General features: G+C 42.4%; 1 protein-coding gene across 6 annotated transcripts in view; it reads left to right on the forward strand.

The window, feature by feature from the left end:
- Window positions 1-27,811, forward strand: part of Pld1 (phospholipase D1) — a 194,759-nt gene that overhangs the window by 141,417 nt on the left and 25,531 nt on the right. For all 6 annotated transcript variants that reach the window (XM_055625940.1, XM_055625944.1, XM_055625943.1 and 3 more), the window contains 4 exons: window positions 3,158-3,268; window positions 7,512-7,600; window positions 20,235-20,348; window positions 22,086-22,135. In XM_055625940.1, coding sequence (XP_055481915.1) covers window positions 3,158-3,268; window positions 7,512-7,600; window positions 20,235-20,348; window positions 22,086-22,135 — 364 coding nt within the window. The remainder of the gene's footprint in view (window positions 1-3,157; window positions 3,269-7,511; window positions 7,601-20,234; window positions 20,349-22,085; window positions 22,136-27,811) is intronic.

Here is a 27,811-nt window from a genome sequence, read left to right on the forward strand (position 1 = left end):
TGTGAGGGGATGGGCCTGAGGCTTGTCTCATTTATATTGTTTAAAAACTAGAAACATTAGACAAGCTGGTGAGGTCAGTGAAACGAAACGAGGAGAGTGATTCTTAAATTGAAAGCAAATGAACATGAGTCAACACATGCTTGACGGTCTTGACTATTGACAGGATTCTCTAGATTATCAAAGATGTAACACAATTAGAATGATTTTCTACAGTTTCAGGGTTCAAAAGGCAAAAATGCAGGCAGAGCCAAAGAGAAATTCATAGTTTCAATTGCTTGTGTGGTGACAGCCAGATTTTAACTAATTAGAAGAGTAAATAACTAATAATCTCAAATAGATTTTTTCCCCCCTCTTGCTTAAAATCTAGCTTTCAAGTTTGCCCCAGATAATGACTGTTTTCAATTAAGTGACTTCCATTGTGAGTGAAAGCTATGAATTTGGACTTGGGCAATGGGATTCGTAACGATGAGCCCATGGGAGTTGGGCAACTTCCTATGTTTGGGTTTTGTAAGCATTTTGAGACCCTCCACTTTGGCGTATGGCCTGTCCCATACAAATGGTGTGGTTTCTGGGTATACAGCTTGACTTTAAACATTTAAATGCCTCTAATTAGCTGCCCTTCATGGAAAATGACAGCTATCTGACCTCCTTGCTCTCCTTCCTGGTAGGCATGACTAATCAACTGCCTATTAGTGTACCCTGCCCCAAGAATTTCTTTTCATCATTGCTTGGAAGACACTGAATTGATTGGATAGTACATGGCAGTTAAAACCTGCTTTGACATCTAACTGCTGCTAATTTTTATCTTTCATGCATGAGTTTACTGAGTCTTTGAATCAGAGCAAGTTTCAGAGTGAGAAAGAAGATAAAGTGTAGGTTTCTGAATCTCAGGGGAAGGCTAGGATGTTCCTATCTGGGTTGCTTATAAACTTAAAGCTTGTAACTTAGCAGAGCCACATATCACTAGGAACCACTTTTTTCTTTGCACATTGGAATTTATGATTAAGTTTTTAGGTTAAGATACAAAGGGGGTCTCATTATGACAAATGTACTTATTTGTTCTGTTATTATGCCTTAGCAGTTCAGGAAGAGAAAGAAAGGGTGGAAGGAAAAGAACAAGAGCATAGGAAGGGAGGAGAGGAGAACCCAGAACTCAGCTGGTCAGTAGAGGGAACGGAGCCTCCATGGCATTGAAATGTTCAGGGTGAAAGTACCATCTCGAAGCTGTGCGGCCCATTTGTCTTTCCAGTGTATGCAGCCAGGTGCCAGCTTGCCTGCTTCCAGAGTCGTGGATTTGCATGAGGATGTGTGTCTAAGAACCTTTTCAATGCAGTCTGCAGGCCCAGCGTCATATTGCTTTACAATAACATCTACCATGAATTCAAACAGACTAAGAGTTGGAACTTTTGTTTAATCTTTATTCCTATCTGGTGACCAATAACACAGTTCCTTTGGAGATCCTGTCATTTCCTGGATTATTTTAACTTGATTCGTGTTTATGTACGTTTTTCCACTTGACACATTTCCATATGTTTACCTGATAACCATGTGTGTTGACAGAACCAGCTAATAAAGATCCCATATCAGATCAAATAGCTTTGAGGGTGACACAGTCAATGGCTTTTTAGTAAGCAAGAGCATTGCAGCTCCTTAGGCTGGTAGATATTATTTTAAAATTGTTAAGTACTTTACCAGACCTTTTTATAGATAGTAGATATAAGACAATTACCTCCTGGGTTACATTTACAGTCCTGGTAAATGCTCAATCATCCTTCTCATTATCTTACATTTTAGTTGGTTCTGTGAGGGACAGTTTCAACACTCATTTAAGATTAGAAACAGCAGATATATATATATATATATATATATATATATATATATATATATATATATCCTCTTTCCCCTTTCATTCTCCCACATGCTTTCCTCTTTTCTCACTTTTACTTTTTTTGAGACAGGGTGTCATGTAGTCCAGGCTAGCCTTAAACTTGCTTTGTAGCCAGGGATGACTTGAACTTCTGATCCTGCTGCCTGCCTCCACTCTCCAAATGTTAAGATTATAGGTGTGTGCCAGTTACACCTGGTTTAAGTGGTGCTAGAGATGGAAACGAGGGCTTTGTGTATGCTAGGCAAACATTTACCAAGTGTGCCACATCCTTATGATTCTTCTGTGATGACTATGAAAAACTGAGATGTACGTATTAAGAGCTTACTATATGTAAAAGTCATGCTGCAACAATTAAAATACCAGAAGGATTGGCAAGCGAAGGTCATTTAGTGTTGGGAAGGCCATGAGATGCTCCATTGTCCCCCTGCCCACGCCGCCATGCACAGGTACGAGTCTACTTTGCATCATCTCTGATGTGATCTGCCATAGCCCAAGTGCACCCTCTAACTGCCATCATTAGTCAGCAGTTACATACTCTTTGTTTACTAGGCACGAGGCTTGCTGACACACACTTCACAGTTATTAGTCTCTGCCCTGCCTCGGGGTCCTTGACTTGTAAGCGGGTACAGCTGAAGGGAAGTCACAGAAAAAGAGGACAACCTAAAATTGTAATGATCTAAATAAGTCTTCGAAATATTCCTTGTAGGAACCACAACTTAAGTTTTTAAGTTTTGAATGAAAAGAATGCTGGATGGAAGAGTGCTGCTTTAGTTTGCTTTTCTGTTGCTACAATAAATGCCATGGCCAAAAAAAAAAAAAAAAAAAAAAAAAAACAAAAAAAAAAAAAAAAAACAACTTGGGGAGAAAGGGGTTTCTGTCATCCAGGGATGCCAAAACAAGAGCTAAGCAGGGGCCATAAACACTGCCTACTGGCTTGCTCCTGGCTCACATTCACAGCTTTTAAACACAGCCCAGGCCCACCTTCGTAGGTGTAGCACTGCTCACAGTTAGCCGGGCCCTCCTACACCAATGGAAATCAAGAGAAAAGCCTCACAGACATCCCCACAGGCCAATCTGATGGAGGCAGTTCTTAAGTGAGGTTCTTTCTTTCCTGGTGTAACAAGCTGACAATCGAGACGAGCCATCTCAAGGCTGTGTTCTGGACATGATCCAGCTCTCTCTTGGGACTCAAACCATCCCAGTCATTGTATCAGTACTAACCATGTCATCTCGGTTTTCTGATGGATGCTCATTGCTGATTGCTTGTAGTTGCTCCGATCTGCAGCTGACTGGTCTGCTGGCATAAAGCACCATGAAGAATCGATCCACTCTGCTTACACCCATGTAATAGAAAACAGCAAGCACTACATCTATATTGAAGTAAGTATGTCCTTAAGTCAATTACACAGGAGCCTGCCTTGCCAAGTGTCTAGGTTCCCATGACCCAGAGTCATTTGGGGGAAGGAGAGAGTTCATTTGGCTTACATTTCCATGTCACATTTGGTCATTGAGGGAAGTCAAGGTGGGAATGTAAGCAAGGCAGGAACCAGGGCAGGACCCAAAGCAGAGACTGTGGAGGAACACTGCTTACTGGCTTACATCCCTTGGCTGGCTCGGCCTGCTTTCTTACACCATCCAGGACCACCTGCCCAGGGGTGGCAATGTGGCAATGCCCCCAGTGAAAAAGACTCCCATATCAATCATCCGTCAAGAAAATGCTTCAGAGATTTACTTGGCCTATGGCCAAGCTGATGGAGGCTTTCTCAACTTAGGTTTCTCTTCCTAGATAACTTTAGTTTGTATCAAATTGTCAGAACACTAACCAGACAACAAGTATTATATAAGACTATAGGGACCCCACTTCAGGATTCTGTGTTAATAAGCACGAATTGAGTTATGAAGAATTCCAGAGAAGTATCAGTTGAGGTCATTTGTATTTTTATCCCCCAGCATACCTGAGTTTACTCTGCACCATCTTTAAGTCAAGACTCTGATGGATTCTCACAAACCCTTGTACTAACAAAGTCCCAGCTCATGTATACATTTGGGCTTTTTGTTTTGTTTTATTTTGTTTTGTTTTGAAGTGACCCTAGCACAGATGTGGGAGTCTTCACTGGTCTATGGTTAGAGTGTCTAGAGAGGCATGTGCTTTTTCAGGAGCGCACGCCCATACACATGCACAGGGTCAGTTGCTTGTGCAGAGGATCAGATACTCTGCTGTGGGCATCCAGGAGCAGGGAAAGGGAGGGAAGGGATCATGGAAATGAGAGATGTGAGGATGTTAAAGCTGAGAGCCGCTATTCATGACAAAGCCTTTTTCAGCCCCCAGACTGTGTTCAGAGTCCATGCAAAAATGAGAACAGTGAGTTTAATGTGGAAACTTTAATTGAACTTCAAAATAGATACAGAAATAGTGCAGATCCCTTGGAACCCCTGAAAAAAATTTCGGTAATGGGGGTCATACAAACCAACACACATCCCCCTCCTTTATCCTGTTTTTCTTTTTCTCATTGAATGAAAATAGAATGTTTAGCCAAAAGCAACTTGTTAGGAAAACTATTTGAGCACTGTTTTCCCTCCCCTGGAGTCCTGCTTCTCATCCCTTCTATAGAGTGACAGTTGATTAAGGATCGTCAGCAAACAACTGTAGCTTTCCTCATGTCTCAGACCCGGGGAAAGAGAAAGCTCATTAAAAACATTAGCAGGCTAACTGCTGTGGCATCTCACACGGGATCACGCAGCAGATAAAAGGCATTAGTGGGAACATCAGGGAAGTCCTCTCTGGAGGTGAGGGAGACATTTGTTATCATTAACTGTGAGAATGATGCTGTCATTGCCAAAGATGTGAAGCCGCCTTGTCCAGCACCCAGTCGTTTTTTTTTTTTTCATTTTTGTAAAACATAGCATTAACATAGTATTAGAGACTTTTCTTGTTGCTGACAGAAGCAAGTAAGGCAGAATCTGTTTATTTTGGCTCAGAGTTCTGAAGAATATAGTCCATCATGGCAGGGACATCACGGCAGCAGGAGCAGGAACTGTCTGTCACAGCATGCACAGCCAAGAAGCAGGGTGATGGATGCCGGTGCTCAGCCCCCTTCTCCTTTTTGAACAGTCTGGGACCCCAGAGTGTGGAATGGTGCTGTCACATTTATGGTGGGTCCTCCCACCTCAATTGCCCTAATCTAGATACCCTCACCAACAAGCCCATGGACTTGTTTCCGTGGTCAAACTAACTTGTATCAAGTTCACCATCGTGACCATCACAAGCTACTTCTCTTTCCTCACGCTAACATAGCATTGAATGATGTCAGCAACCCCTCGAAGGCATGTGTGGTTGTGGACATTGTTCTGAGTAATGTTCATGAGCCTAAACAGTCAGCATTTACCCTATTCCTTAAAAAAGATAGGCAGACAGACAGACGGACAGGGCATGTGGCAGTTTGTCAGTCTGTTCTTATAGCTGCTGACCCATGCTAACTCGCTTTGTAGTGTGAGTTGTTTTGAGTCATAGTCTCAAGTGCCTTTCTGCAAGCTGTCTCCTGGGGGCATTGTGCCGATTTGAGCTGCTGCTTAAAAGCTGGGCACTCATACACATGGCATTGCTATCAGGGGATGCAAATTAACTTCAAATTATTCCTTAAGACAATTAGAAAATATATATGTTTGAAGATGCATTTTGTTAGAAATTACAGTTGTATTGCAACAATCTGGATTCTGTTTCAATAGGCAGTACTTGTAATATTTATTTGTTATTTTTAACATTCCTTTCTTTATGCAATAAAGCCTTTTGTACCATTAGGATAATAGTGTGGCTATTTTCTAACAACAGTTTCGAAGAATGTTTTCTAGATCTCTGGGTAACAGAAGTACCTAAATCAAAAGCATTTTTCTTTCTACACTCTTAGTTTATTTATGTATACATAAACGAGACTTGAGAGCTGGGGAGGTGACTCCCTGGAAAATCCTTTCTATGTAGGCTTGAAGGATCTGAGTTCAGATCCTCAGCAGCTGCGTTGTGCTAGGTAAGCACAGAGGCCTGCTGTCACTTGGCAAGAGGAAACAGGAATCCCTGGAGAAACTGGCTGGGTAGAGTAGGCCTGTCAGCGAGTTCTGGATTGTTTGGGGATCCCTTGCCCTAGAAAATGGGATGGAGAGACATGAAGAGAGACTCCCGAGGTCAGCTTGGGACCTCTACAAGCACACAAACGCCCTCTCACCAGCACACAGACATGTGCCCCACACAATCAGGCACAGAAACACACCACACAGAAGAACAATTCTTTGAAACTGCTTACAATAAAAGTCCAGAGACAGGAAAGACCCAAAGGAAGAAGACAAGGTGAAAGTAGGTGCTAAGAAACACTGGATGGAACCTGGGCAGAATGAACAGGACTTCGGCCACGTGCCTTACTGAAAAGTAAACTCAGGCCAAGACAGGATGCATGCCAGTGTAACCTTTTTAATCATAAGCATGTGCACAGTGTAAGAATCAGAAGGAAACATAATTGGGAAATATCCTCAGCATTCTAAGAATGCAATTGCAACATTTGTGTTACAAAAGTCTGTAAAAGTAACTTTCATTCCCTGAGGTAACTTATCTCTGAGGCTTACTACCTCTGTCTACTAACCTAGGCAGAGTCCTAGAAGCTTTTAGCCTCCATACAATCTAACCTAAGCCTAGAATGTTTTCAGCCTCTGAGGCTTACTGTTTAATTAGTTCACCTTTTCTTGTTTCTTTAGTAGGCTCTGGGCTGGCTGGTTCACTGCAACTGTTCTGGCTCAAACTCCTCTCCCAACTAACTTATTCACACTGGCTTTTCTCTCAGCCTCTAAATTGCTCTGTTTGGCCTCAAACTAACTCCAGAAATCTGCTCTAATCTTCTAGCTTCTTCTCATTCTCTGGCTCCTTTGGTCTTCACCTGCGTTCTCTCTGCAACCTGTCTCTCTACTACTGCCCTGGTAAAACTGCCTCTTTTCCTCTCTGTATGGCCCCGTAAGTAGCTTCCCTTTCCACTCTCTTCTTGTGAGAATTGAGTGTATCCTATGATGTCAAGTCTTTCTCTGATTCAACACTGTTTCTGCCACTCAATTAGACATCACTTTCAAACATGAGTGCTTCTTTCTACAAACTAACTTTACCTTCATTGCTTGGGATTAAAAGCTTGTATCACCACAGGTCTAGACCTAAGCTTGTCTTTACCTGAAACTTGCTCTGTACCAAGCTGGCCTTGAACTCAGATCTGCTTGTCTCTGTCTCCTGGATTAAAGGCGTGTTTGTATTCATTCCATGGAGATCACACAGACCTAGAAGGTCTTTGGATGTGATCTCTTGCCAGAACAGCTATGTTCTGAATTAACATTCCTCTACAAAAACCACATAGCCCTCTGCTTCAGAACGATGTGATAAGCACTGATGATGTCATTCACATGAGATCTTGAGCATGATGATGCTTTCCATATTCAGAGCCGTTTGCTTTCCTTGAAAGATTCAGTGGCCTGAACATATCCACGTGAAATATTTTTAAAATAATCAATATAGCATTTGTTTCCTCCTTCTACATATTTTGTAGGACATCCTACAGAGAAAACAAGGCCTTACACACATTTCCTATTTTTCTCACAGAACCAATTTTTCATAAGCTGCGCTGATGATAAAGTCGTATTCAACAAGGTGGGCGACGCTATTGCCCAAAGAATCCTGAAAGCCCACAGGTAAGGCTGGTGCTTGAACAGAAGTTTGAGCTGATCTGCCGTAGCTGCTCTTGCTTCACTGTGGAGGTGGCCACCAAAAGCTTGTACTGAAAGTGTTGTTGTCTTGTGAGTCAGTTGTTGAGAAACTTTCAATCTATGGTGGCGGGAATCTGAACTTTTCCAGATACAATCAGCTTCCTGGCCTGCCTCCTCTCCATGTATGAGGTTTTTTGCTCTGATTTAGTGATTGGCCAATACTGGGCTATGCTCACACGAACAGAACAAAGCAGACAAAATTTCACCACAGAGTTATATTTGAATTCGTGTTTCCATATCTCATATATCTTTAGCTCATGGAGTTATTTCTCAACAGTTTTAGTCTGATCATATCCATATACTGTGCAGTCTTCTTGTCGTTTTGAATTGTGTGTGTATGCATTTGTGGCTAATTTGAACTCTATGCAAAGGTAGCAAAGCAGAGCCATTATACCTTACTACTTAAAGTCTTGGAATGCATGCAGTGAAGAATGCAACATTTGTGTTACAAAAGTTGTTGGAGGCGAAACCATTTTTTCCTTTTCTTTCCATGTGCTGGATGACAGCTTCCTAGAGAAAGGCCACTGCATTGTAAATTGCTGCAAAGATGGCCCCAAGATTGTATGACAGTCACCAGGAACAGCACAGACAGCTAGGAACAGTATCTGTGTTCTGCCTTTACAAGCAACATTTAATCTTTGCTCCCTCAGACACTTTTTAAAGTCACCAGAGCATCCGTTGCTAAAAAGGCTTAGAAGCAGCCTTGCTTGCAGATGGACATACAAGTGTACACAGGCTTTTCCGATTGCCAGTGTTCCGAGTCTCTGGAGCAATTGATGCAAAATTTGAAAAAAAAAAAAAAAGTATTATTTTTCTGTCAGCTTTGACATTAACTGATACAGAAGGATCCGCTTTGTTTAGAAAGCACATTTGGCAAAAGGAAACAGACCAACCATGGTCTTAATGAAATTGAAGTGAAGTATTAAGTTGGCAAATGGGTTCATTGCCGTGAAGGGTGGGTTGTGAATGTTGGAACTGTGATTAACTAATAAGTACAATTACATGAACATGAATTTAAGTCATCTCTTAGTAGTTCCCTATAGTACATAGGGAGCTGCCAGATTGGTCTGGATATTTTGGGAGCCTGAGAGTGTACACATGTGAGGATGAAAGAACATGTGGGTGTGTGTGTGCTTGCCAGAGGACAGCCTCAGCTGCCATTCCTCACATGCTATTGACTTTTGACTAGACAAGAAGATTGAACAATGGATTAAAATGTGCAAAATGATTCAAGTCAGAAATACCATAGAATGTGAACCCTTGTTGTCAGTAACTTCAAGCTGAGCAGGGAAGGTAAAAGACATCCTCAATTGAAAAAAGTATGTCCAAGAGAAAGACTGAACTTAAAAAAAAAAAAATCAAGACTGCTATTTAAATAAAATGTTTAGGTTAAGCCACGAATTGTGGTGCACACCTTTCGTCCCACCAGACAAGCAAGTTTAAGGGCAGCCTGGTGAGTTTACATAGTGAGTTCTAGGGTAGCCAGGGTATGCAGAGAGACCCTGTCTCAGGAAGAAAACAAAAGGTATTTCTTCTATCTACCTGTCCTCTATCTATCTATCTATCTATCTATCTATCTATCTATCTATCTATCTATCATCTCTCTATGTATCTATCTTTTTTTGAGACAGTTTCTCACTATCCTAGAATTCACAAAGTAGACAAGGTTTTGTGTCCAAGTCCTCCCCACAGGTGCTTCTGTGTTCACTTCTCAGCACCAGGATGAAAACTCTGTACTCTCACACCTAGCTCTTTGAAGCATGTGGGCTCTGAGGAGTGATCTCAGGCCAGGCCACCATGCCTACAGCACAAGTGTCTTGCTGACTGAGCTGTCACCCTAGCCCAACAACATTTTTTTTCTCTACCACTTCAATTTGTATCTAAAATGTGGGAATATCCCTAAAATTCTAGTATTTTAAAGCAAAACAGAACTTTGATAGTCTCTGATTACATATTTCCCAGTAGTCCTGTGAGCTGATTCTGAAAGTAAAAGAACCATACAGTGTGGGAAGGGCGGTGTCTGCCTCCGAATTTACCTTTTAGCTTTCACCGGATAACGTGGAGTCTGTGGGCTAGTTTTCTTAGGCAAGGTCAGGGCAGAACTCGAAGCCACACCTTGCAGGCTACCTGAGGTGGGCGCCGGAGCCTGCTCTTTCTCTTCCTTCATAGATCTCCCTTGCCGATGACACATTCTTCTCAATGAGAAGGGCTAGAGCAGAAAGCAGATGCAGGGAAGTGATGTCAGCAGACTGCTAGGTCTGACCAGAGAACAAAGGCCCTCAGCCAGGTCCCTCTGGTAGATCTGAATCTCTAAGTTGCCAGCTCCCTCTCCTAGGCTATCTTTGTGTGTGTGTGTGTGTGTGTGTGTGTGTGTGTGTGTGTGTGTGTGTGTGCCAGCATTGGAATGGAGCCTCATCCCAGTTCCCAGAGCTGTTTACTTTCGGGTCCAGAGCCATAATTCTTCAGAGAAATAGAATTCTGTTAGGTCTCTGTGATGTGAGCCATGACCTAGAGTCTCAGGTGGGCTCATTCCACTGTGAATGAAGAGAATCCAGGGGAATTGCTGCAGAAAAACAACATGAACCTGTAATACCTGAACCTGTGTCAGAGCTGAAATCAGCTCCCAGCCTACTTGAAACATGACATTGACAATTTCAATGTGTCTGGGATGGGCAAAATGAATCATGACCTTCTAAGTCAAATTATCTCTTTCATACCATGGCTGAGTAACCCAAGGGATAGAATAATACCAACTTATCTAGACAGACACATCTTAGAGTAGTTTGTAATGAATTAATGGTATCTGGGGACCATCTCAGGTCTTCACCTATTTTGACGTGCAAAATTCCTCTGCTTCGGTAGAAAGCCAGGAGATGAGAGATTATCACCAGAGACTTGATATATAATGAAAATGGACGGTTGACTTCATGTGTCCGTTAATACTAAACAGCATTGAAAACTGTAATACTAAGCCACTTTTAACATAGGCAGTTTGAAAACATCGTTTAACTTTTCATGATGGTTCTTACATCTCCAGGGGAGCCATGGTTGGCCAGTAAATGGCTGCTATGAGCAGTGCACAGGGGTGTGATCTAGTATTGGGGGACCTAGGACACTTTCCTGCTGTGTTATCTACAGATAGGAGGCCTTTTCAGTCTGTCAGTTTGTTTTTCTACTGCTGTTACTTCACCAGCAAAGGGAACAATGACACCATTAAGTGTGTGCTTATAATAGCAGTTAGGTTGATAAAGTAGTAGTCAGTGTAAAATTATTATAGCATTCCTGGGCTGTCCATCATCTGGAAACAAACTACACTTTCTAAATCAAGAGCCTAAGGAGTAATAACCACTAAATCAATTCCTATTTGCAATACAACAGAAAGATTACCACTAAAAAAAAAAAAAAAAGTTTGGCCATCCGTATTTTAAATCGTTAGGTACATTCTATAGACTAAAACTTGCTTTAAAAAAATGTTTTTAATTAAAAATAAAATCCTTACTTTAGTTCTCAACCACTGTCTTATAACTGAAGAACTCTGCCTCTGGGTGATATGCGTATTTTTGCGAGAAGTCACACACATGCCAGAGTGCATGTGTGGCCATCAGAGGACAACTTGTGGGAGTCAGTTCTCTCCTTGCCAGGTTGGCAGCCAGCGCCTTTATTCACTGTGCCACCCTGCCTGGATTTCTCATCGAGATAATGCCTGTCCAAGCCTCATAAAATAAGAGATCCATGTCAGTTCAGTTTTGTTTTGCCTTCTGTTAGGTTGCTGTCTGAACTGTCATTCTTGGGTGATAACCAACGCTTTAACTTTGATTTTAATTGAATTAAAATGTTAGGAGTAAGTTTTGAGTCCTTTTTCCTTTTTATTGATTTATTTTTTATTTATTACAATTTATTTACTTTTATCCCAGCTGTATCCCCCTCCCTCTTACCCTCTCAATCCCACCCTCCATCCCTCTTCTCCTCCCATGCCCCTCCCCAAGTCCACTGATAGGGGAGGTTCTCCTCCCCTTCCATCTGACTCTAGCCTATTGGGTTTCATCAGGACTGGCTGCATTGTCAGTCTCTGTGGCCTGGTAAGGATGCCCCATCCCCCGCTCAGGGGAAAGTGATCAAAGAGCCAGCCACTGAGTTCATGTCAGAGACAGTCCCTGTTCCCCTTACTAGGAAACCCACTTGGAGACTTGGAGACTGAGCTGCCATGAGCTACATCTGTTCAGGGGTTCTAGGTTATCTCCATGCATGGTCCTTGGTTGTAGTATCAGTCTGAGAAAAGACTCCTGAGCCCAAATTTCTTGGTTCTGTTCTCTCCTTGTGGAGCTCCTGTCCCCTCCAGGTCTTTCTATCTCCCCCTTCTTTCATAAGATTCCCTGCACTCTGCCCAAAGTTTGCCTATGAGTCTCAACATCTTCTTTAATACCCTGATGGGTAGAGTCTTTCAGAGGCCCCCTGTGGTAGGCTTCTATCCTGTTCCCTGTTTTCTCCCTCTTCTGATGTTTATCCAGTGTGCCCTTCTGAATGAGGATTGAGCATCTTCCCTAGGATCCTCCTTCTTGTTTAGATTTTATTATGTTTATCCTATATCATATGGCTAACATCCCACTTATAAGTGAGTAAATACCATGTGTGCCTTTCTGCTTCTGGGTTACCTCACTCAAGATGATATTTTCTGGTTCCTGCCATTCACCTACAAATTTCACGATTTCCTTGTTTTTAATTGCTGAGTAGTATTCCATTGTGTAAATGTGCCACAATTTCTGTATCCATTCCTCAGTTGAGGGACATCTGGGTTGTTTCCAGATTCTGGCTATTACGAATAAACCTGCTATGAACATGGTTGAGCAAATGTCCTTGTTGTATGCTTGAGCATATTTTGGATATATGCTTAGGAGTAGTATAGCTGGATCTCGAGGTAGCACTATTCCTAATTTTCTGAGAGAATCTTTCTGATAGGCGCTTTTCATGGACTACTTCATTCAATCTTCACCATTGTGGAGCTGGATACAAAATGTCTCTCACCCTAGAGAGGAGGCAGTGGAGATTAGGTGACTTACACAAGACCACTGACAGGGGAAATGGGACTCACACCCTGTTCCCAGGTACTGTGAAATATCTCCCATAGGCTTGTATGTTTGAACATGTGGACCCCTACCAGTGGGGCTGTTTTAGATTATGGGTCCTTTAGAAGACAGAACCTCACTCTGGAGCAGGTGGGCCACTTGTGTTAGGAGTGAGTTAGTGTGATGGTGGTGTGTGTTGGAGATGGTTTCTTGTAGTCAAAGTTAACCTTGACATCAGGGTATATATCTAAGGAGGATCTCTCTACTCCTTAATCTCTGTAATCCCCCTTTGAGATTACAGTCATGTGACAGTAGGCCTGATTTACGCAGTGATGAGAACTGAACCCAGGGCTTTATGCATGCTGGGTAAGCACTCTGCCATGTGAGCTACATCCCCAACCCAGGCCTTGAAGTTTTATAGCCTGGCCCTATGTCCTATCCACTCTGCTTTCTGACTGAAGAGACAGTTGTCGCCAGCAGCCTTAGACTCCTGCCAGCATTTGCTCCCCACCATGATGGACTGTGTGCCCTCATACTGTAAGCAAAAATAACTCTCTCCCTTAAGTAGCCTTTTGTCGGGTATTTGGTCCAGCAACAAGAAATGTAATTACATCACCAGGACTTTAGCTTCTGGTCTTCATCACCAAGCTCTAAAGCTCCCCTTGCTTCTAAGGAAGCACATTTTCTATAAGCTTTCAAGGAAGCTAAGAGAACTATTTCATTTAAACCACACAAACATCATGTATCTTAAGGTAATTATTTGGTGGATAACGTTTCTTTTGGTTAGAGGATATCTCTGTCCTATAATTCTCATATCCTATAATTTTGGTCTGTGGAAAGGCACGCCTGGCTTGTGAAAGAGCAGTGTGCTGAAGGATTTGAGCTGCAGTTATCAGAAAAAGAAGGGAGAACATTTTTAGTCTGACAAGTGCCAGCTCTGCTTTTTCTTCCTGTGGGCTATCATCTTCCAAGCTTTGCTCTTTTTTTCCCCTGTGGGCTATCATCATCTTCCAAGCTCTAGAAAAGCTTCAGAGGTTACATCAGTACACAGAGGACTACAAATCCTGGCAGGGGAAGTTTTGTTTGGGATCATTTTATTGCTTTTATTTTATTCCAAAACAATCTTATAAATGGTCATTTCATGCTCTAGATATAAAAAGGAGCATGAGCGTGGGACCAGCAATCATTTTGAGCCTAAGTTTGTATCCTCACTAGGGTTGGGTGGAGAACAGTTGTTTTAATAAATCATTTTTGGGGTCTCATTCAGAGATATGTCTTGCCAGAGATTATCAAAGCTAGGGTCAGATTGAAGTCAGATATGCCAGGCAACCCAACCTTTTTACCCATCAAAGCTTGACATTTTCAAAAGAGGAACAATGAAACACTCCTGTGTGTCTGGACATACCACAGTCTCTCACAGCTTACACAGCCTCTTGTACAGTTGGTAAAGACTGGCGTTGGGTCAAGTGGACATTTCTAGCTTACTGGTAGATATTAGACAATTTCCTCATTGACAAATGAGAAAGGGGCAGGGGCAGAAAGATGTAATCCATCTTAAAAGATTTGCTAACCACAAAGTGAAAGGGGTTATGTCTCAAGAGGCCTCGGATCTGAGTCCAGCATAACCGATCCCCCCACAGTCTAAAGTCCCCTCTCTGAAAAGTGCCTGGAGTTTCCCTCACTTCCTACAGTGCTTGTCATTGCTGCAGGCTGTGTCCTCAGCTCAGAGGATACAGAACTGTTTGCAGGGATGAGCCTCCCGCCCCGGCTGCTCATCACAGCGGAAGCACACTGAGCTTCTTTGGAGTTTCCTTACAGGTCCTAAGGTACAGCTGCGAGCTGACCCTGCTTCTCCTGAGACCCAGCTATGAGCTGACCCTGCTTGTCCTAACTGCCCAAGACTCAGGCATGAGGGAGGAAGGGTTAAGAAAGAAAGGGGTTTCATAAGAAAGAGCAGGAAGGGACAGAGAGGCTGTTGCCCACCTGGAGGGAACCGCTGTGCTGCTTTTAAGGTGCAGTTTCGTGGCAACCAAAAACCTTGAAATATTTGTTTTTTTTAAAAGCCCTCACCCATGGGGTGGAGAGAGAGCTCAGTTAATAAAGCATAGCTGAATAAGTGTTGGAGACTGACTTAAGTCCCTATAACCCACATAAAAATGCTGGGCGTGGCAGGACAAATTTGTGATCACAGTTCTAGAGCCTCAGACAGCTGAATCCCTGGGATCCCTGCCTGGCCTCACCCAACTGACAAGATCCAAGGCAGGGAGAGATCCTGCCTCAAAGAACAAGTGGACAGGTGCCAAAGGTAACTCCTGAGTTTGACCTGTGGCTTCCATATCCATAGGTATACACATGTATGTGCATTCACACACATACAAATAAATACAAAAATACCATATAAATAATATGGATGTGGTCTGGGGCCCGTTCTATCTCTTCTGGAATTCTGCTCAGGATGGAAGAACAATTTTTACTAGCTCACTCTATTATTTTTTTTAAGACCTACTATTTTTGTTTTTTGTTTGTTTTTGACAGGGTTTTTCTGTGTAATAGCCTCAGCTGTCTTAGAATTCACTCTGTAGACTAGGGTGCCTGCCTCTGCCTCTGCCTCTTGAGTTTGATCCCTGCCTCTGGGATTGATTAAAGGCGGGCACTACCACCATCTGGCAATACTTAACTATTTGTATACATGCATGTGTGTCTCTGTAGGTGTTTGTACATTAGTGCAGTTCCTGAAAGGTCCAGAAGAGGGCATAGGATCCTCTGGAGTTGCTATAAGCCTCATCTGACTTGGGTGTTAGAACCTGAAATCCTCTAAAGGACTAATGAGGAGTCTTAACCCCTGAGTTATCTCTCCAGCCCTGATCTTATTTTATTATACCCCTGCCTCAGCTCTCAGGGGTTTCGAAAGTATACATCTGTGTGCCCAGGTTCCATTCTGCATTGCCACCCTAGGAGCAATGCCTGCTTCACAGTTCCAGGTACCAAACAAGGAAGTTAGACACACAGACAGAAAGAGACAGAGACAGAGAGAGAGAGTTAGTTGACTGGGCATCTTGCAATTAGCCACTGTGTTTGTGTTGTCTTACTGCTTTGTTTGGTGCCATTTTAAACATGGTGTCTGAAAATATTTTGCTGCTGAGTGGTTCCAGTGGCTATAACATAATGTAGTTGTCTTTCTATTGCTAAACATCATTGTTTAGCTCTTGTATGTCACGTTGCTATAAGAGTTTATGAATTTTAAAAGAAAAACATGTTAGCAAGAATCTTTAAGATGTAATTTTGTAAGATTATATGTTAAGTGGGGTGGGAAAGCAACTGCCCATTTGACAGGACATTACTCACAGCTTGCTGCCTACCAGCTCTCATATTGCGTATTGCTTTTAAGCAAGCCAACTTGAATGCTAGGGACTTATTCCCTGAGGGCTGCAGATGTTCTGCAAGTGCCATTTGCAGAGAGACTGGAACCTTAACAGCCGAAATTCCAAGGACTAGGCATACTGACACCCACTTTTCCCTTCATTGGCTTCCAATCGGCCTCAAGTTTGTAGGTGAAATTCCAGAGTGCCCCCCTTTTTTTCAACAGCAGTAAAATATAAGTCATCTCCGCTAGTTTGTGGAACATGCCTAACATTTCCATCACGCATGAAGCTGAGAGCCACCGCATCAAGAGCTGCCAAAGGCCTCCATAGCACTGAGGCAAGGTAGTGTGGAGGTCGAGTCTCACAGAGCACCGTCTGCAGAAATGCTTTATGGCATTTTCACAGGCCGGGTCTCCAGCTTCACACGGGCTTTCCATTTTAAAGTCATTTTTTGCGTTATGCAAACCTCAGGGACCACAGGAAATGATTTCCTACAAGCAATATCACCAAGACTGGGCCTTCAAGAGCAACGGTGCCAAGGAGTGATTTATGTTGCATCAGTACATATTTATATATATAATCGGTATGTATATATATTTATGTTGAAGTAATTGTTTCACATACATAAAGTCAGACGCCATTTTAATTCCTGTCAACAGAGTGCTGGTTTAAATAATAAGGGTCAGGGATGCAGCAGACTGCCCTGTCCCTGTTGTGTTCTCATGTCTCAAGGGATCCTGGGATGTACCATTAAATGATTAAAAAAAAAATCATTCAGCGCATTCACAGCATGCTAACCATGTGGAGAAGATGCATATATGTGTTTAGATCACGGACGGTGTCTTCAGGACCACCGAGGTCACGAGTGAAAGATTCTCAGTGAAGGGAACAGAGGTAGGGACAAAAAGGAGGGACGGTGTTGTTGTCTTCTCTGTATACTCTATAGTGAATAAATGTCACACTGTGTTAATCACTGGAAAGTATGATTTATTTGTTGGCTCCTCGGAGCACTAAACATGGAATAGCCTTGTGACCCGATATTTCCATTCTTGGGTGCACACCCACAAAGAACTGAGAATGAGGTAACAGACACAATGTTAGCCAATGCAGACTACTGAATTTGTTTTTGTTTTGGTATTTGTGAGGTTTTTTGAGGTGGGTCTTACTTTGTTGCTCTAGCTGGGGTGGAACTCACGGTGTAGACCAGGACAGCCCGGAATTCCCAGACATGCACCTGCCTCTGAGTGCTGGGATTAAAGATGTGTCCCACCAGCCCTGCCTAATAATGCAATAGTAATAGCAGATTTATTCCCAATACCCATAAGGCAAAGACAACCCAACTGCCCACTAGCAGATCAAAGTTTATACGTAACATAGAATATTATTCAGCCACAAAGCAGAAGGAACTTTGACACGGCCATAGTCTGAATGCACCTCAAGGGTAAAACAAGTTAGACAAAAAGGACAAGTCGGCATGTGACTCCACGTATATGCGGAATCCAGACCAGCGATTCATACAAACAAAGTAAACTAGAGACCACCAAGCACTCTGGGGAGGGAAATTTCTATCTGTGATGATGAAAAGCTTTGGATAGGGAAGGTAATCAGATAAATTTGTGATCACAATTAGTGATGAAGACTCTCATGCTTCCAATGGGCAAAATGCCCAGTTTTGCATGTTACCTATTTTACCGTAATGAAAATTCAGATTAAATGCAATTAAAGAGAAAACATCAAGCACAGCTTGACCTGTTCTCCGCTGAAACATTCTTTCAACCTGATCCCACCCCCCACCCCCCGGCCAACAGTGTTCGTTTAGAGTGTGGGTTCTTTACTGAATGCTGCCGAAAATAGAAAGCTATGCGAGCATCCGCTCCGTGTGCTGGGGCAGGCCATGAGCTGGTCACTAATGAACAAGGCGCGGAGCCTGTGGGTCCAGTTCCTGGCCGCAGTCTGTGGGAAAGAAGAGGCAAGTAGCTTCGCCGAGTGAGGTGACCTGAAGTGTCCTCCATTCTGGGGTAGGAGCTGAACCGCCAAGTTTCATGAACAGAGGTGGGGGACAGTGGTCATCACAAGAGTGTGGGGATCTCACACTCTCGTGTGAGATGGTTTTGGCTAAAAATGCAGTGTGCGACCTTAAATGTCCCCTTGCGTTCATCCGGACTTTTCAGTGCTGGCTGTGGGAAAATATCTTAGGGTTTCCTGCTCTTTCCCTTGTCCTGTTTACCACTGAAAGACTGCCTTCTCCCCTAATCAAGCAGATAACTAGGGCCGCTCACGGCTTTGTAGTCTTCCCAAGCCAAACCATGTTCGCCATCTAGTGAGTAACCCTTGGCATTACAGCAGCCCAGCCAGGCTCTCTTCTCTCCTGTCCCTGGACTGGACTTCTGTCACACACTGCCTTGAATATAAGAACAATTCAGACACAAAGAGTCAGGTCTGAGCCATCGGAGTAGTGAAAACTCTCACGAGAAGGGACTCTTCCGCTGTTCCTAAGAAGATGAGCTGCGGCAATTAAGTGTTGAAAAAGGTTTTAAGCAGATGACACTTGAGAATTAGCCAGCATCCCGACTGTGTCAGAGCAAACTGGGTTCCCACCGTCAAACATTTCCAAGCTTCCTCTTCTTCCTGTGTGTTCCCAACAAAGCCAGAGGCTTTAATAGTTGGGACTCTCACAGTAAGTGCTGCCTAGTGGGCTATCCAGCCTGTGGCCACGGACAGCTACAAACACAGCCTGATGCCAATGTTAGACTACACAAAGCCTCGTGAGAGAAAGGTTTTCCCTGACTCTTTTGAACCATTCTCCAGCATGACCTTAGTAGATGACAGTGTCCTTCTTCAGGGCCAAAAGGTCAGACATGCCCATCGGAGCATGGTATTCTGGGTTTCTGACTACATGTCAAACAAGAGAGCTACACTTTCTTTTATTGTTAGAGCTCTCGATAAGTAGCTTCATTTTCCTTTGAAAGGTGACCTGAAGATACTGCTTTGCATATGCTGGGATTTTAAAATGCACACTAGCTGGGGCTGGCTCCGTGGGCAAAGGTGCTTGCCACACAAGCCTAGTTGACCTGAGTTCAATCCAGGGATCCCATGTGAAAAAGGTGGAAGGAGAGAAACAATTCAATAAAGCTGTTCTCTAACCTCCATGCGCTCAGCGGTAGCGTATGTGTCCCTATGCCCATGCACACAATAATAATTTTTCAAAAAATAAAATAAGGGCCACTGAGGTGACCCAGCCAATAAAGGTACTTGCTGCCAAGGCTGATATTCTGAGTTAGATCGCCAGGATTTACGTAGTAGAAAGAGAGAACAAGTTGTTCTGTGACACACGCACACAAATACATACACACACACACACACACACACACACACACACACACAGGGGCATGTGCGTGCATAAATATTTAAAAAATAAAATAGAAGTTGAGATTAGTCACTCAGAATTCTTGAAGAATCCATGGTAACATTCTGTGGCTGGAACCTCAGCATTCCTAAACAATGATGATTCTGTTTTGGAAAATACGCTGCATCCTGTGTGAATGTTTGCTTCTGAGACATGGGCATTGGGAACCCCACAGTTATGAATGGAATGCCTACAACCTGCCGAGCTGTGGACTGCATCCCTATGACTGTAACTCCATCTGTCTGTCCTCTATCTATCTATCTATCTATCTATCTATCTATCTATCTATCTATCTACATATGATACATATATTTAAATAAAATAAAATCTGATTTAAATTTGTAGTCAGCGATAGAGATGGATAGTCTTATTGCAATAACTTTGTTAGAAGGCCCTTTCTACGCCCTCTTCCATGAGACCGGACAGGACTCATTTGAAACCGACTTCTGTCCTGCAAAGGATTGTGAGTGTATAAGAGAATGCAGACACAGTTTTCACTTTACTGTCAAATTAAGTTTATCGTTCAGCCTAATGCTGCGTAGTGACAGCCGCCATCCACGAGCCACCCAAGCTGAGAGTAGAAGGTTGTGGGAAGCATTCTCTTTTTCTTTAAAGCCCCTGCTTTAAAGCCTGCTTGGCTGATGATGAAACTGGTTTTTGTTTGTTGTTTGTTTAGTTGTTTGTCTGTTTGTTAATTTGGTGAATTTCTCTGCATGCGGCTTTTGCAGGGAAGGCCAGAGATATCGGGTGTACGTTGTGATACCGCTGCTGCCAGGATTCGAAGGAGACATTTCCACAGGCGGAGGGAATGCTCTACAGGCGATAATGCACTTCAACTACAGGTGCCCAAATTTTGCATCATGGATGGAAGCCACACTTGGATAATGGGTTATAGGCCCCTTGCTTGTCCTCAGAGGACTGCAGCTGATTCTGATGATGCAGCTGAAGGGTGCCATTGTGGGAGGTTGTGGCCATATTTGCTGCTAAGCCTCACCTGGCCCAGGCTGGCTTTGAACTCCCTATGTAGTTGAGGATGACTCTAAACTTCTGATCTTCTTGCCTCCACCTCCTAAGTGCTGTAATTATACATGTGTGTGCCGCCATGCCTGGTTTGCAGAGCAGGGGAAGAGCCCAGGTCTTCATGCATGGGATTAAGGCATGTTCCACAATGCCCAGCAGTTGGTTCTTTTTCCACGGACTCTTCCAGCTTGTTTGTATATCTGCCAGGATTTCAAGTAAATATTGGTGCTGATAATGTTTTCCCAGGGGTAAATTCACCTGGGTACAGTGACTGCCTTTGGTCTAAGTATTTTGACTGAAGATGGGTTCATATCTAATGTTATCTGAAAGTACAAAACCAAAACTTTTTTTTTTTTTTCCTTGAGCTCATGTCACTTACATGATATTTAATTGTGCTCTATCTGCTTTCTTGGAAATTCAAACATTACTTTTGGAGTATTGTTAGTTGTGATTATTTTTTATGACTGTTTTCTTGATTTTTTTTTTGAACCAGGTGAATGAAATACACATTTGGCTGTGTTCAGAAACCCGAACTATAATCTTTCATTATGAAAAAAACACCCCTATTTGAAGGCTATCAGCTCTATTGTTAATTACTTTTATACAACAGGCAGATCGAACGTAGACTTTCCCCCCTTTCTGTTTTAAATTCTAAAGTCCTTCTTAGCACATACTAATTATAGATAAAAATGGATTTCTTATAACATTTTCTTACATGCATATAATTTGATTATACCTACACCCCCTCTTCTTTTGTCTTCTCTCACTGAGGCCATCCCCTACTTATTCCCAGCTAGGCTCTTCCGCTTCCCTTTCTTCTTTCTTTTGTGAACTAGTGAGTTCCACTATGCTGTTTATGGGTGCAGGCCTGAGGGGTGGTTTGTGGAGGTGTGGACATCTTGGTGGCATACCCCTGAAGAAGATGTCTCTCCCTCCCTGTAGCTATGATGGAGCCTCAGGGAGGCATGGCCTCAGGGGCCCCTTGCTCTTCCGTTAGTTAGAGTCATCGATATTTAACAGTCCCGAGGAACAAAAGTCATCCACAGAGACAGTTATTTAAAACTCGATATTTTTTTCCACATGTACAGGCTTTTGCTGACTTGATGGAAATGACCCCGTACGATAGAGTTTGCTTCTTTTCTGATGCTCTTGCCAAGACTTTGCCCTTCTCACCCCAAAAAGCAGGATGACTTTATACATGCTGTCCTCTCTGAAGGCTGCCAAACTTATCTTCCCTGTCACAAGATTTTTCCAAGGGAAAGTTCATTCTTAGCCATCTCTCTTTTTTGAAACCTGCTATCAATTTTATAGCTCTTCTGTTGAATCCCCTCAAAATAACTACCTTGTTTTGGTTTTTTTTTTCGGTAACATTACAAAAAACAAACAAACAAAAAACAAACAAACCCTGCTATTGCAATTTTAACTTTTGGAAATGGGCATAGCATTTTCTGGTGAAAGGACATGCCCCAGTTTTGCTTGGGTTAGGATCACACCGAAGGTGTTGCAATTAGACTTGGTTGTTGGGAAGCCTCCGTAACTAGGCGTTTCCGTGTTTTCAGAACCATGTGCAGAGGGGAGAACTCCATCCTTGGACAGCTGAAACCAGAGCGTAAGTAGTGTTTCTCTTTTCCTCTGCGACTGTTTCTAGAAACACCACAAGCTACCAGCATTAGATACGAAGGTGAGGTGTCGGCATATATTAGTTATTTTCCTTGTTGCTGTGACAAATACCTAACAAAGCAGCTTAAGGGAGAGAGGATTCATTCTGGCTCACAGCTTTAAAGTGCAGGCTGGTCACATGGAGTTCATAGTCACGGAGCAGGGAGTGGGGAGTGCTGGTGTACCCTTTGCCCTATGTATTCAGTCTGGAGCCTCCCTCACGTCTACAGTAGATCTTCCTCCTTTAACTAACTTAACCTAGAAAACCCTTCATATACACATCTCAAGTTGATAATAAAAATTAACTCTCATGGGATCTGTGAATCTCACATAGTGTGTGTGTGTGTGTGTGTGTGTGTGTGTGTGTGTATGTGTGTGCACATATTCTCTTCACAAAATGCTCACTTTTTCTCGTTAAATTGCCCAAACCAATGTTCCAATGAAAACACTTGCGCATGAGGTGTGAGAGTGAAAACTGGGAAAACCTCTGTAATTTTTATTGGTTTGTTTATTTTTATAATCTCGATAATACCTGAGAGCTCTCACAAGGACTGTCTGTATGTATTCTTAGCTCATCTCCTACCACACCCCTGTCTGGGTTGGGTCATCCCTGTCTTAAAGATGACAAAAACAGGTGCTATGAGGCCAGCAGGAATTTATTGCATCTCTTTATGCAGAAGTCTGTGGTTTCCTGTAGTGCTTTCTTGTACTTCATGAAAACAGCCTACAACATACCCATTTCTTATAACCTTTGAGACAATTATAGATGAGGAAGGAAACAAAAGCCAGTATCACCTTTCACTGCTGCAGCTCTTTCTAGAAGTAAGTTCTTAAGTGTGTATGAGAAAAAAAGGAGAGAAAATGTTTCCTCCTCATATATATAAGGGACTAATATCTAGACTATAAAAAAAATCAGTAATAAAAGAGAATAGGTTATTTTTTTAAAAAATAAAAAATATCTAGATACTTGATTTTAAAGAAGATACAGAGATGACTACTAAATATCATTTGCCATTGTGGAAAATCAAATAAGAACCACGATATGATACTTTACTCCCTCTAGGATAAGTTAAAGTAAAAATCAGGTCAAAGATGTATAAATAGTGGAATTCTCATACATTGCTGTTGGGAATGCAAATTAGTATGTACAAGTTTCTTTTATTTGCCTAATTGTTTTGGAAGTTTACTGCCTCCATCTGCTAACCTAGGCCTAGTCCCAGAAGCTTCTAGCTTCTGTAAACTCTAATCTAGGACTAGAATGCTTTCAGCCTCTGAGACTGACTGCTGATTAAGCTCACTCTTTCTAGTTCTTTCTGAACTCTGCCTGGCTGATTCAACCCAGCGGTTCTGGCTCAAACTCCTCTCTAAGGTGACTGATTCAATCTGGCTTCTCTTACCTTCTGACTTTTTGCTCTGCTTGGCTTTAAACTAACTCCAGCAATCTGTTCTAATCTTCTGGCTCCTTCTCATTCTCTGGCTCTTTCTTCACATGTGTCTAGCTTGTTCTCTCTTCAACCTGTCTCTGTAAAACTCTCTCAATAAAATTACCTCCTCTCTCTCTCCCTTTCTATGTCCTTCGGTGTTGCTCTTTCTTAAGTTGCCTCTCTTTCCTTCCTGTTTTGTGAGATTTGGGCATATTCTATTTTTCTCAAATCTTTCTCTGATTAATCACTTTGTCTGCCTCTCAATTAGACATCACATTTAAACACGGGTGCTTCCTTCTACAAACTAACTTTACTTTCATTGTTTGGGATCAAAGATGTGTACTAAGGACGTGTCAGTATTTCAGCCTGATCACACAGATCTAGAAGGTCTTTGGATGTCAGCAGCCATGTTGCTGGATTAAAATTCCTTTACATTGTTACAGTGTCATTTGAAAATAGTTTTGTAATTCCTCAGACGTTAGACACAGTTCTATATAAGCCTGAAATTTTCTATACAAAATTTGCACGTGAGTGCTCATAACCAAAGTAGCCAAAAAAGGGAAAACATACAATGTCCAATAGCTGCCAAGATATACATTTTATAAGCATGTGTATGCGCACATCAAGACCAGAAAAGCACATTGGCAGGGTATCCTTCTCTGTCATTCTCTGTCCATCATAATGGTACAGTAGCATTGATAAAGTATAAAAAGAAATGAAACAGTATGTGCTACAATATGGGTGAATCTTGTAAAAACTGGGCTAACTGAAAGAAGCCAGGCACAAGAAGCCATATTTTATATGGTTACATTTATATGAAATGTCTTTAATAGGCAAATCCATAGCAACAGAAAGTCCTATAATGATTACTAAGGACTGGAGAGAGTAGGTAGGCCAATTAGATAGGCATGGGGTATAAAATGTCTTAGAATTAGGTAGTGGTGGAGGTTATATAGCTTTGTAAAGATACCTTTTAAAGATCTGCTGAATTGGCCCTGGCATGTAGCTGAGTTGGTGCAGCGCTTGCCTGGCATGTGAAAGGCTTGAGATTCAATCCCAGCTCCATGGAAGCCAAGTACAGTGGTGCACATCTATAATCCAAGCATTCAGAAAATAGAGGAGGGTCATCCTACTTCTCATCCTTAGATATACAGGTCACCCAGAACCCAAGGTCATCCTTAGATACATGGCGTGTTCATGAACAACTTGAGATACATGAAAATTAACATAAAAAAATCTGCCTCAAAGAAAACTCTGTGAAGTGTGTCATCACATGCCTTTGATCCCAGCACTTGGGAGGCAGAGGCAGATGGATCACTTTGAGTTGGATGTTAGCCTGATCCACATAGTGAGACCTTGTTTCAAACAAATAAACAAAACCACAAAAAAAACACTTATTAAATTGTATTCTTTATTTATTTGCACTTCAGGGATCGAATACAGAACCCTGCAAATGCTAAGCAAGCAGCATGACACTGAACTTTATCCTCAGCCCCAAACTGTACAATTAAAAGGGAGAAATTTCATGCCATCGAAGTTTTGGAAATTTTTATAGAATTTTTAGGGGATCTGTTGGCTTTAAAAACTATGGGCTTAGCTGGATATGATGGTGCATGCCTTTGATCCCAACAACCAGGAGGCAGAGGCAGGTCTCTGTGAGTTCAAGGAGAGCTTAGTCTACATAGTGAGTTCCACAACAGCCAGGGCTACTAGAGAGACTGTTCTCGAAAGTGTGTAAGAAAAGAAAGTAAGTAGATAGATTAGATAGACAGATAGACAGACAGACAGATAGATAGAAAGAAAGAAGATAGATAGATAGATAGATAGATAGATAGATAGATAGATACATACATACATACATACATACATACATACATACATACAGTAAATAAAATAGGCTTAAACTTCTCCTACAGGCATAATATATATGCACACACATGTCTATCAGTGTTGTGTATTTAGGAAATTTTTACTGATGGTCTGTTCAGACATAGTTATGCACATCACCCAATTGTACCCAGGAGAGAGCAGATGTCCCAGAGTGTCACCTTGATCTCTACGGGTTGATGAATCCATCTATATAAGAGACATATTGACAAAACAGAGTAGGAAAGGCATCCCATGCTGCCTGGTGGAGGCTTGTAAGGGGAAGGCGAAGTTACAGGAAAGGAAGGAATCAAAGCAAGCTTATCCGCTTGTTTCTCAACTGTGAAAACGTCCTGCACTTAAATAAAGCATTTTCTTTGGCTCTCGGCCCTTTCTCGCCTTTTCCATTCAGAAGAAATAAATTGGATTTTAACACAAGAAACAATTTCAGTGTTAAGCCTGCTTGGGGCAGAGTTTCTAAAGACCCTGGGAACAAGTAAAAAAGAAAGGCCTCTCTGTGGGGGAATGTTCATATTCTAAACATGGGGAGAAAAGATTAATGACACGGTGCCCTTTTCCGAGGCAAGGTCCCGCTGTTGGTTTTGTTTTCGTTAGCAAGAGGTGGGTTTTCCAGACCCAGCTTCCTCATCTCTAATTGGGTGCAGGACTGCAGCTCCAAGAGGCCGCTGCTTCAGTTACTTTGAACAAAGCTGCAGCTGTGACGAAATTAAAATTCTTGAAAAGAATCCCAGCCCCAGTCATTCTCTGATCCGATAATCTCCAGAGACTTAACGTTCGGTTTAAAGCATTTGTTACCATTTTTGATAATTTTTTTGTGAATTATATAGCACTTTAGGCCTTAGGACCAAGTTATTGCAAATTAGTGGTCGGGGGTATTCAAGCAGGATTATAAATACACAAATACCCAAAGCTCCAATTTTAAGGAATAAACCTGTGATGACTCTTGGTGTTTTGTTTTGTTTTGTTTTGTTTTGTTTTCCTCAAGCTTGCCTTGTAAACATCCAGCACTTGTGTGGAGTCCATCTTCCTTCCGGTACCCAGACAGCGGTGTCAATCAGGGTTAGTCCCAGACTGGGTGTCTCACAGTCTCATATCCCATTACACATGGTCTGGGAACCTCCCCAGGACCTGTCTCTCCATTTTTTCACAGTGGTGTTCATCAAAAATCACTCGTGCTCCTCATTGTAGCTTGGTAGCACACATTAACACCACTGACTCTGCATTTGTTTCACGTGAAGTAGGCTTTCCTCACAGAATAAAATGCCAGTTCTCAGTTTTCTTTGTCACACACAAGGGTAAAAGGTGAGGCTCAGGTCATCACAGGTGCATCTCACAGGCCACACTGGGATTCCCCATGGGGCCCCCTTTCTCCCAAGACTTTTTTCTTTCTCTCTCTCTCTCTCTCTCTCTCTCTCTTTCTTCTTTTTCTTTTTCCTCTCCCTCCTCTTCCTCCTCTTTTAGAATCTGTTCTGTTAGCTTTCTCTTCATGTCCCCTTTTTTTTTTTTTTTTTTTTTTTTGTGAGCCTCACTGTCTAGGTGAGGCAGAGTGGGAGGTGGTATGGACTATGGTCTGGGCATCCCTGACAGACAGGTGCTTAGCTGATATGCCCTAGGCTGTGGAATGGCGCAAACCTGAGTTCCAGACCCTATACATTATGGCACGTCTTAAAATGCAGGCTGCCGGAAACCAGTCAGTATAACTCGTCTCTTAAAAATAATTTTAAATGCTTTCAGATTCTTCCTATAACTTACTTGTTTTATTATTATTGCGGGAAGACACATGCCATGTTTCACATGTGGAAGCTAGAGGAGAACTTTCACCAGTCAGTTCTCTCCTTCAGCCTTTACGTGGATTCTAGGGATCAAACTCTGGTTGCCAGGTTTGTGAGGCAATAGCCTTTACCCACTGACACATCGCCGATTTCAGTCTGTAGGACAATTTCTATCTGTCCCTTCACCCCGTGTTCCCTTCCTCTCCCTTCTCCTCTGCCCCATCGCCTTGTCTTCTTTTCTCTTCCTCCCTTTAACTTTCCTGGGGCCTTAAACACCTCCACAGCCCATCTTCCTCTGAACCACACATGATGCTCAGTAATCTGCCTTTACCAAGTCTTAAGATAGGGTGGGCCTTATGCACACTGACAACCTCTGTTCAATGTAGCTTGTGTACTTTTAATAGAAAATCCTTGCTTCAAAATATTGACTTTGGCAGAGGCTTTTCTTCCTGATGCCATTGGAAAGCTGTTTTATGTCTTAAAACAGTATTCTCTGGATCACAAGGCAGCCCCTGGTGACACAGGGGTATCAGAAGCTCACGC

Source organism: Psammomys obesus, unplaced genomic scaffold (genome assembly GCF_907164565.1).
Source record: "Psammomys obesus unplaced genomic scaffold, mPsaObe1.curated_primary_1811, whole genome shotgun sequence".
NCBI classification, from domain to species: domain Eukaryota; kingdom Metazoa; phylum Chordata; class Mammalia; order Rodentia; family Muridae; genus Psammomys; species Psammomys obesus.